The 11,129-nt window shown below is 36.3% G+C and overlaps 1 protein-coding gene across 3 annotated transcripts; it reads right to left on the bottom strand.

Annotated features, from left to right (window-relative positions):
* Positions 1–6,692: 6,692 nt before the first annotated feature.
* Positions 6,693–10,833, bottom strand: LOC145093619 (protein NARROW LEAF 1-like). Of its 3 annotated transcripts, none has more exons than XM_079031814.1 (7): positions 10,449–10,833; positions 9,939–10,003; positions 9,295–9,797; positions 8,994–9,137; positions 8,290–8,530; positions 7,693–8,193; positions 6,693–7,195 (listed from the first exon to the last, which is right to left on the bottom strand). In XM_079031814.1, the coding sequence occupies exons 3-7, from the start codon at positions 9,781–9,783 to the stop codon at positions 6,921–6,923; spliced, it is 1,650 nt and encodes a 549-aa protein (XP_078887940.1). In that variant the 5' UTR covers positions 9,784–9,797; positions 9,939–10,003; positions 10,449–10,833; the 3' UTR covers positions 6,693–6,920. The 3 variants fall into 3 exon arrangements, with proteins under 3 accessions (XP_078887940.1, XP_078887938.1, XP_078887939.1); XM_079031812.1 differs by having other exon boundaries at positions 6,693–7,231; positions 10,449–10,829; XM_079031813.1 differs by lacking the exon at positions 9,939–10,003 and having other exon boundaries at positions 6,693–7,231; positions 10,449–10,830.
* Between the last annotated feature and the right edge of the window lie 296 nt (positions 10,834–11,129).

The following is an 11,129-nucleotide window of genomic DNA, read 5'->3' as shown; positions in this document are numbered from 1 at the left end:
CCAATGTGGTGGCAGATGCCCTTAGCCGAAAGGAAAGCTCAGGCAACAAGGCGAAGACACTAACAATGACCATCCATTCTCACTTATCCACACAAATCCGAGAGGCTTAGTTGGAAGCCCTAAAACTAGAGAACGTGTTGAATAAAGCGTTGAGGGGAATGGATAAGAATCTTGAGATCAGAGGTGACGGAGTCTATTGTTTCATGGATCGAATCTGGACCCCAAAGTTCGGAGGTTACAGGGAGGTTGTCATGAACGAAGCTCACAAAACTAGATACTCCGTGCACCCAGGTTCGGATAAGATGTACCTGGATCTCAAGAAACTATACTGGTGGCCAAACATGAAAGCCGAAATCGCTACCTTCGTGGGCAAGTGTCTGACTTGCGCCAAGGTGAAGGTCGAATATCAGAAGCCCTCAGGTCTACTCCAGCAGCCCGAGATACCTGAGTGGAAATGGGAGATGATTACTATGGATTTCATTACCAAATTACCTAAATCTCCGAGTAGGTACGATACCATTTGGGTAATTGTCGGTCGATTGACAAAATCCGCTCACTTCCTACCGATCAAAGAAACGTTCAAAATGGAAAGACTCACGCGAATCTACATTCAAGAAGTGATCCGACTGCATGGTGTGCCTATGTCCATTATCTCCGATCGAGATAGCAGGTTTACCTCGAGATTTTGGCAGTCCCTACAAAAGGCTCTTGGAACTAAGCTAGACATGAGCACAACTTATCATCCTCAGACAGATGGGCAGAGTGAGAGAACTATCCAGACCTTGGAAGACATGTTGAGAGCATGTGTCATCGATTTCAGAAAGTCATGGGACACTCATTTACCTTTGTTCGAGTTCTCATATAACAACAGTTACCACACCAGTATCAAGGCTGCCCCGTTCGAAGCCCTCTACGGTCGAAAGTACAGATCCCCTCTGTGTTGCGCTGAGGTAGGGGACACACAGCTAGCCAAGGGTCGAGTCCCCGACAGTACTCTCACTGGTCCTGAAATCATCCGTGAAACTACCGAAAAGATCATCCAAATCCGAGAGCGACTGAAAGCCTCTAGAAACAGACAAAAGAGCTACGCCGATAAACGACGAAAACCTTTGGGATTCCAGGTTGAAGATCGTGTCATGTTGAAGGTCTCGCCCTGGAATAGCATGATATGCTTTGGAAAGTGTGGGAAACTGAACCCAAGGTACATAGGACCTTTCGAGATCATCGCTAGGATCAGTCCCGTAGCCTATAAACTTCGATTACCTCATTAACTTAGCAACATCCATCCTGTATTGCACGTCTCTAATCTTAAGAAGTGCCTATCCAATGAAACCCTTGTGATCCCTCTTGATGAGATCGAAATCAACGAAAATCTGAACTTCGTGGAAGAACCAATCGAAATCATGGATCGAGAGATCAAACGAACAAAGCAAAGCCGCATCCCAATAGTGAAGATTCGCTGGATCGCCAAATGAGGACCCGAATTCACTTGGGAGCGCGAAGATTCAATGAAACAGAAATATCTGCATCTCTTTCCAAATCCATTATTTGTATCTTAATTCTAAATTTTGGGACGAAATTTCCTCTAACGGGGGGATGATGTGACAACCCGAAATTTATTCCGTCACTGTAACCCACTTCCGTTAATAAAATATATTTTTTTCTGTTAACTTTTTAAGTTAAGTAAATCAATTAGGGTTATTGTCGTAATTTCATACGTGTCGGAAAACGAAAAATCACGTGAAAAACCCCATTTGCGGTTGGTGTTGGGTGGACCCCCACCCTTGCCGTAAACTCAACCCTATATAAGGGTTGAGTGGTCTTCATTTTAACCTTTTTCACACCCTAGAACTTTCTCTCTCTACTCTCTCTCTCTCTCTACAAATCGGGTTTTCATCAAGAATTGCCCCTTTCAAGCTTCACAACAGTAAGTAAACCCTCCTAGCTTGTTGTTTAGCTTATCATACTTGCAAATCCATGGTTTAAACTCTCAAAAACCCCAAGAACATGAGTTTATGGTTTGGGAGCATCCCAAAACCGTAAACACCCTAAAAGGTGGTTTTGATGCCCCAGAACCCTTCCAATGCTTGGCTAATAACCTAGAAACTTGCATGAATGATCTAAGAACCCCAAAACATGAAATAAATGGGGTAAACATGAGTTTACGGTTGGGGAATATCCCAAAACCGTAAAAACCTTCTAAGGGTGTTAAAATGCCCTTAACACCTTCTATGACTTGAATGAGTCGCTAGAACCTTGTATGCTTACCCTAGAAGCACCAAACCATGAAAGAAAGTGACAAACATGAGTTTACGACCGTAAACTCATGTGTTTACGACTGTAAACTCCCCAAGGAGGGACTCAGAAACCCTAAACTCCAAATAAGGGCCATTTCAAGCTCCAATCACTTCCATACCCCTTGATTCGAGTCTAGCATAAGTCCTTGAGTAGTTTAAGACCTTTGAGCACCCAATCCCATCATTCCCATGAGTTTACGGCTATAAAATCATGGGGTATATGGTCCCTCAACCGTAAACACCCCTAAGGCCACCACTTGAAGAGTAAACTCCATAATGAGGCCATACACTCCTTAGATGCAACCCATATCATTCCTAACACTTGAAATAGAGTGTTTTCACGCATTAGAGTGTATTTACTTACTTAATTAGTGATTAAATAACTAATTAGATACAATTATGTATCACTTCATGTTACATAGGATCCTCACGTGTGTTCAAGTCCTCAATTGACACCTAGCATCCTACCCGGCACATCCATTCATTCCACTCACTGCAGGTGAGTTCATACCCTTACACTTTTCTGAGTTTTTCATGTTTTCAGGGGGGAATACATGCAAATCATAAAGGATTTCGTAATTTAAAAACTGATGTAATTATAACGATTTTCTATCAAACTTTTAGATACCTTTATCCCTTTTGTAATATGCGGAGCATAAAGGACGCTTTCTAAATATAATTACATAGTTTTCTAAACAGCGTGGGAAATTATCAAACCATTCAAATTATTATGGGAATAATTTGGGATCTTCATTACTTGGTTTACCGATTCTAACTTCATGTAAAGTCAATATATAAACTATGTCTGATTTAGTTTATCCATTATTAATCTAGAGTATCATACTAAATAATTACCTTGTGTTTAATTATTTATACTCTACTTTGTTCCAAACGACTTCGAAACTCGATAACAGCTAAATATTCTGTGAATTAGTTAATACTAGCTTGTGAGACTTATCTTCGTTATGCCCTTCGGGGTACCAATAAATCCTCTCTGGTAGTATAACCGAGTCTCTTGGAGGGAGAGCGTGAAATTTGTGGATAGATCTATTCGGGATTGACAATCCCACACCTAAACTGCTAGCTACAGTTAGGCGGGCACGCCTGGGGTGACAAATTTTGGAAATCGTACGACGCCTGAAGAACGTCAAGGAGGTCACGGTTCAAATTAATATGGTTATACGACTCACAATATGTATAAACTAACTTTGTTCACGGATTACTTTCTTTCTTCTATAGTTTTATTTATGTAATAAAACTACCTACCTACTTACCGGATGCTATTCCAAGGACACAACTTATAGTTTTATCTTAAGTAGTAAAACTACTATACTTACTGGTGGTAACCAGGGTTTTCTTATCATATGGAAATCGACAAACATGTTAGAAAATATGGGATTTTCTTGGAAAACATGCATATGTATTTCATAACTAAGTAATAATGGCTTTCGATATTTACTGCATTCTTTATTAATGGAACTGAAGTATTTTCACAAGATTTAGTAACCAGTTTTTCCTTACAAAACATGCTTATGAACTCACCAGCTTTATGCTGATATTTCTAAAATTGCTTGTATTCTCAGGTCAACGTTAGACAGGTACTTCGATTACTTTTGGAGAAGGCAGAGCATATAGAAGTCTCGTCTTTACTTTTGATTATACCGATGTATATAATCTATGTTTTCAATGCTTTTAAAACAAATGTAAATATTCTTATTGTAATGTAATGGTTGTGTTTACTATGCTTACTATGTACAATGGTTGTGATACTACGTATGACGCACTCCGCCCCGGAACGTTTTCGCCGTCAGTTTCGAGGTGTGACATAAAATTACAAAGATACAAACTTGATCAAACATCACTCATGACTACGGTCCATAATGTGATTTTGATGCGGTTCATGTCCAATACTTATTCTCCTAATCAAGTACATATAAAGATGGTAGCGGTTCTTGGTATTCCCATCTCCAAACCACAATATACTTTAACTCTGATGTGTAACTGTAATTAAAATCTACATGGAACCACTAGCCATGTAACTTTCTCTTCATTCATAATGAGAACATGCCCAATTATGACTAAGAATCATTTAATCCTTTTGAAAGTTTGGCATATGTGCAACTACTTAATCATAGATTCCTTTCAAATGTTATGTAGATTAAGAATATTTCTTTAGTTCTCCTAGGTACTTTATAATGTTCCTATAAGTCACACCGTGACTTGTTCTTATATTATACTGGTATCATTTGACATGCTCTAAGCATACAACATATATGGACTTCATGCATATATCATTAATCCAATTGCATCATCATATGGAATACAATCATATATCTAGTTCATATTATCTAGGATTTTGAGGAGTGCTCAAAATCATGTCATGTAGTATTTGAAAAGACAACTATTTAAGAGTCATTTATCTTAAGCTCTTTAACATCCTTGATAATTAATGCAATTTTACTTAATCCTTTAAGTTGTCGTGATCTATCTATATAGATCTTTATTCTAAGAATTATTATGTCGATCGCATATAAGACTAGAAATGTTACCTCTCTCCCACTAGCTTTGTAGAAAACACAAGATTCGTCTTGATTTATAATTAAATCACACTATGTATTTGTCTTATAAAAAAGTAGATTCTTAATTTGAGATGTTAGCTTAAATTTGGAAAGATTTTCATTCATGTATGTTTTCTCCTTTGAAAACTCACTTACTCTTTATATTCGCAATATATCGAAGAAGATTAATCAAGCCGATACTTGATAATCATACATGAATGTATCTCTATGTGTTCACAAGTTTCTGATCAACTATTGAGTAGATTCAACAACGGTTGAAAATCTTGCTAGTTCCAAACAATGATGTATTTAGCTTATGGATCTTTATCTCTTAAAGTTCCATATTGCTCCCACTTAGAAAATGAATTTTCTAAGTACTTCTCTTCTGGAATGACAATCAGTAGGATTAGTAGAAACTTCATCCTAAACAATCATTTAGGATAATCCACACAAATACAGTTAGTAGATGCTAGAGTGAGTTAAGCTTATTGTCTAACACAAGCTTCATAACTCCATACCTTTTAGATAAGGATAAATCATTACATCCTTAGTCTAATGAAAGTATTTAATCTACTTGTTTGGTTGTATATATATATATATATATATATATATATATATATATATATATATATTGCAGTAAGCACAATTTTTTGGATTTTATAAAGTGAATAATTTCTTTAAAAACATTATATAGTAGACTACAAGGTCTATGTTTATTCTATTAAAAAACATGTACTATCTACATTCAATCAGTGGCTTAGTGACCTTATCCCACTAGAGAATATGAAGGTTGCCTCGAACATCATAAGACATGTCCAAGTGACCAGGTGATCGTGTGTCACAAGAACCGTATGAATGACGAGTGAGTGTTTTTGACAGAATAAGTTGTGAATTAATTCCACAACTTTAAGAGGTTCCAATAATTCGATTAAAATAATAATAATATTATTAATAATAACCATTTTTTATCTACTATCAAATAATTCGATTATGATATCCATTTTTTGATGGATTGTGTCCATGAATATCCATCCATATACATAGACCTTTCACGAAAATTTCATATTGCTTTTGTCATCTTGCGATCATATGTAATTTAAATGAGTTTCATTTCACATCAACATTCCATCAAACCTTAAAATCAATAATTCTCGAGAAATAAACGTCTTCCATATTTATCTCGCTAAAACACAAACATTACACCTTTGGTATTGGTAGTCAACACCTCCCAAAGTGTGTCGATTAACAATAGAAATTATAAAAAAACAACCTGTCGGAAACTAATATCAAGTATTAATATTATTAGATTGTCAATGTTATCAACATGGTTATCAATAATATGATTATCAATATGGTCATGTTTATTACATGGGACACGACTAAACAAGTTATAAATAAGGCTGTAAAAATATATGTGATGATCAATAACTTGAATTTCAAGAGGATTTTGTTACACTTTCCTAGAACTACATTCCAGCCCAATATGTCTCGGTATTACAAAATTAGCTCAAGGATAATCCGAATGGGTGAATCAACTTCGATTTTACATACAAACTTGAAGTCTTTGCTAAATTCCTACATTCAAATAACCGGCTGCATTAATAGCTATACATATTCAGACATAGCTACGGAAGCACATCACTATCTATTGATCTTAATGATTCAGCACTAGCAATTAATGTTCCCTCATGGTAAGAGGCTCTTGTGTCTGTAAAATTCATTTACCCATAACATTTTGTTGACAATAAAATCACCAACAAAGCTTTGTTTGGAATATTTTCGATAATAAGGATGAGAAGATCATTCACGTCTTTTTCCAGAAATGAATCCACAGGAATAACAAAAAATAACAATTTTTCATTGTCATGATTCCGAGTAGATATTGTTTTTTGAACAAACGTGGCCTAATAGTTGGTACTCTTTCGAGAGTGGTTACATACTACAGAAGTACACAAAAACAATGACACCAAACATTTTTATAATAACATTTTTAGCATCCAAATTATGAAAATATGAATTGGAAACGAATAGATAATTGCAATACAAGCTGAATATGAAAAGTTGTTCATTTGTCAGACTGCTTTTGTCTCTTGGGTTCGGGTTCACCCAAGTGTAGGCTGACAGAAATTTCTTCATGTGGAGAAAAAGTGTGATATTTGCGAGGAGATGGAGATGTTTCTGAAAAACTTGATATAAACTGATGTTCCACTGTGCCACCTTCATCTCCTTTTGAAGGTTCCTGGAGATTTATTATATCTATCCCAAGCGGCTCATACTTCTCTTTTGGTGATGTCTGTTCATGTTCAGGAGCAGATGATTCTCCTACAGTCGAACCAATCCCTACAGCCGACGCATTTCTTTCATCTTGCAATGCAGCTTTTTTACAAGGTAAATAATTCAATTCAAATTCAATTTTTACTTACTATTAATAACAATGATTTACCTCTCTAAACCATCTACAATTAGTCTTATCCTATCTTCATATCAGAACAACAAGCTGTACTGCGATTGACATGCATTAGACTGGCATAGGGACCGATGTCAAAGTAACAAAAATTGCAAATTTTTGTCCCACCAAAAAATATGGGACGGGGAATTGCTCTCGTCTATGCAAATGACGTAAATGCCCCGCGGCATCCTCATCGTTATCATCGAAAATAGCACCAGAAAGCTTGTCCAGTCCTGTATTGTACGACAAACGCTGCGTAAAGGCACGTTTATTATGTAGGACTCACAGACAGTCATATGCGTATTGTCCAACTCAAAAAGACGTAAATGCCCTCCCTCATCATCGAAAATAACCCTAGAATTGTAACATGCTTGCATACATTACATACCTTGAAGACTTTGATTGGATGTGATAAGATCAAGTTCCAAAAGATCAAGAAGGCGTCCAAGATCAACGCCACTTGTCCAATTCTCGGGTGGCTGGCCGACTTTTAATTTTAAACGACCACGATTGGCGGTCCCACCCCAAATAATTCCAATAGGCCGCGGTTTTTCCCCGTCTTGTCCTGTTAAAAGAATGAGACTTCCGCTATCACCTTCAAGATCAAACGTTTGTTGGTTCTCACCCACAACCAAGAAATCTGTAAAAAAACAAATTCCTTTTTCATCGTTGTATTCCAATGCATACGCCATTATTGTCCCTGTGGTTAACCCTGAACTTCTCCCAACTTTAGCCACTTGTTTTCCAATTATACTGTTGATTGGTGACTGTAAATCTATGACTTTAACACCACCAATTTCACCGATTCCTTTCACTGATGTCGTCACGTTTGATATGTTTAAGTCTTCAGCAAACGCGATGAACGCCCCGTCTGCTCGTACAAACGTTTCTGCGATAAATGTGGATGTATTATAGCAACGTACTTTCATTTCTTTCTATTAAATAAATAAATAAATAAATAAATAAATAAATAAATAATAATTACCTGGGTTTGTCCCAGCAAATATTCCATACCAAAGGTCATCAGTGATGAATGAAGTTGCCCTCTCAACAGCCCCAAGGTACACCCCGGGTCCAAGACTCGGTGGCAAAGGATGGAACATTTTTTGATTTGGATAATCCAAGTCAACTGCCACATGTCGATTTGTCAGGAAACCCACCTGTCGATTTCCGGTTCTACTCTTTACAATGGCACCCAAGGTTCCATATGTCTCTTGGCTTGCAACCTAAACAACCAACAATAAGTAAACCTTCTTATTTATTAAAAATTAAAGTGTTAGATAAATTTTAGATGGAGAACATTGTGAATGTTGATCAACTAAAAGCATATGATTCTTTTTCTTCCATACAGCAATGCCATGCTGCTAGGGTGCATAGGCACATGAGGATTCAGACAAATATTCCATTTTCAGACAAACTTTTGCAAGTCCATAAGAACATATTCTTTGCGTTGTCACTATGCAAAGTTTTTATAAATTGAATGATACACATACGTCATCAAAAATAGTTATTTCCTCTTACTCAAATCATCCAAAAAACGGATGAAATTGTGAAGGGTGTGAACAGATTTAAATCATCCAATGTATGCACTAAATTGTAACAGGAAACATTTTTACATCAACTAATCTATATACATAACAATTCATGTTAATTTAAATATATTACCACTAATTTAGTCAAAGAAACTACCTGAGAACCCGAGCCTATGCAGGGATCACTTCCACGCAAACCATCCACAAGCTCTGAATACAACTGTTCCTTTGGAGTTGCTGCTGGTGCTCCATAATAAGAGAATTCAACAACATCAACATCACACCACACACCTCCAGGTCCCTGTTCAACCTACTAATTAGTAAATCTATAACATTTCCAACTATTCAAATCAAAATCTGATTATAGATACAAGAAACTTATATCTATCCATGTGGGACAAGTTGATATAAACTCAACAGTTTTTTGTCAATATGATTATAGATACTGGAAACTTAACCTCAAGAGCAGAGGGTAGACACTGGATGTGGCTGAGCCACTGTCTGTGAACCTTGCGAGCTACAAACACAAGAATAGCAGGGATATCTGTGAGTAATCCGCGCCTAATACGGAACCCAATTGCAGTTCCAAGGCTACATCTGCGCAAGATTTTGCTATGAAAAGCTCTGATTGTCATAAGTTCAAGCAATGTAGTAGCACGTTGTCCAGTTGGCAATCGACCAAGAGTTTCAGGCAAAACTCCCTTTAAAAGATTTCCAAAGTAATTAGCTCTGTCTTCAGCAGCATCATTTAATCGGCTAGAAGTAGGCCATGAGAAGTATGCAGCATTGGTTTCAGAGAGTTGACCAGCTGATGTAGTGGCGAAAGATTGTAAAGGTGGACTTGGTGAAGCCAGATTCAGGTGGTGGTGCTCACAGTAAACTCTTTCTAAATCCAAGGCGGATTCATCAGATGGTGTAGACCCAGAGTGGTGAAATATTAGATCCATTGTTAAAATCCCAACTGTGGAAAAAGAAATACAAGTATATTACGTGATATGAAAGTTACAAGATATGCGAAAGTTTCCTAATTTTCTTTGCGACATTTTCGTATTATGTAATTAATACTCAAGAACTAACAAATTTAACGGAAAAAGAGCCATACCAAGTCCAAATGAGGATGATCTTTTACATTTAGTATTATCAAAGCAATCTTGAACATCGAAGGATCTAAAAAAAAAGGAAGGTGATGCTAGAATCAGTAAAGTTTCAAAAGGGTCTGACTGCATAGACTAAGCGACAAACAATCTGATCATAAACCATTATTGCTTCACTTGCGCATGAAAAGAGATTAAATTAGCACGAATCAAAAAAAAAACCCCAAATTACAATTACAAATTCTTGTCCATGGGTATTTCAAAATGAATATGATTTGATTAACGTAACGACAAAATTGGGAATTTATAATTTAGGTAACATCTAAAAAAGTTACGAATATTAATCACGAACTTCCATGGTAAAAAAATTAAGCTTACAATATTGTAAAACAGTAAATTCGCAATGCATCAAAATCCAAAGTAAAAGAATAGATTATAGTACTCAAGCAAACCAAAAACATCATTTCGAATTAACGAATTAACAAAAATCGATCAAATAGGAATAGAAGAAGACTTACAGTGGAGCTGTAGACTGAAATTTACTTAAATATCTTCGGCACTTAAGAGCAGAGATTTGTCAACAAAATTGTCTGTATAAGAATTTATAAAATGCGTATCAAATCAGAAGCAGGAAGCAGATGGCGCACCGCTGCTGAGTAGCCGAATTTTAGAGGTTTCGCGGCGGGCCGGCGGGTGGAGGGAAGAAAAGGGGGAGGGAAATCATTTTTAGAATGAAAAGCTGAAATGCCTATATGAGGAAATACTCCGATTATTAAAATCGGCCGTCGTTTCTACAATTTACATTTTTACCCTAGGAAACATAAACAGTAACAATTTGTGCCCTCTGAATATAAATAAAATCGAAAACTTTGCAGTTTGCACCCTCACAAATATAAACAAGAGTAATTGTGTTGGGCGTATACGAAAATCATCGTCTGTGTCCTGAAAGATATTTTTGCTTTTATAATCCTTCTCATTATGACTTTTTAAGTTAAGTGCTTCTCATTGACGCCGTTAAAAGCCGTCAAATATGTATATAAAGTTACTAATTTGTCTTCTATAAGAAACTTTTAATTTTAAAATCTTTATATTTTATTTATAAAATAAAAGACAAAATCAGTCTATTTTTTTGAGCATTTTACATAAAATAATCAATCCTCAAGAAAATTTTCGGACTTAACCATTTATTCTTTTAGGGC

This window comes from Lactuca serriola, chromosome 3 (assembly GCF_051521515.1).
Source record: "Lactuca serriola cultivar US96UC23 chromosome 3, Lser_US96UC23_V15, whole genome shotgun sequence".
Classification (NCBI taxonomy): domain Eukaryota; kingdom Viridiplantae; phylum Streptophyta; class Magnoliopsida; order Asterales; family Asteraceae; genus Lactuca; species Lactuca serriola.
The sequence above is the reverse complement of the archived record's forward strand: the minus strand, read 5'-3'. Positions and strand labels throughout refer to the sequence as shown.

What these genes read in the sequence shown, in the direction of transcription:
- LOC145093619 (XM_079031813.1), bottom strand. Translation starts at nt 9,783, where the DNA reads ATGGATCTAATATTTCACCACTCTGGGTCTACACCATCTGATGAATCC. An exon ending in GCATAGGCTCGGGTTCTCAG is followed by an intron (nt 8,531 to 8,993) that starts GTAGTTTCTTTG and finishes TTGGTTGTTTAG; the next exon opens with GTTGCAAGCCAAGAGACATA. An exon ending in ATCCAATCAAAGTCTTCAAG is followed by an intron (nt 7,232 to 7,692) that starts GTATGTAATGTA and finishes CTTGTAAAAAAG; the next exon opens with CTGCATTGCAAGATGAAAGA.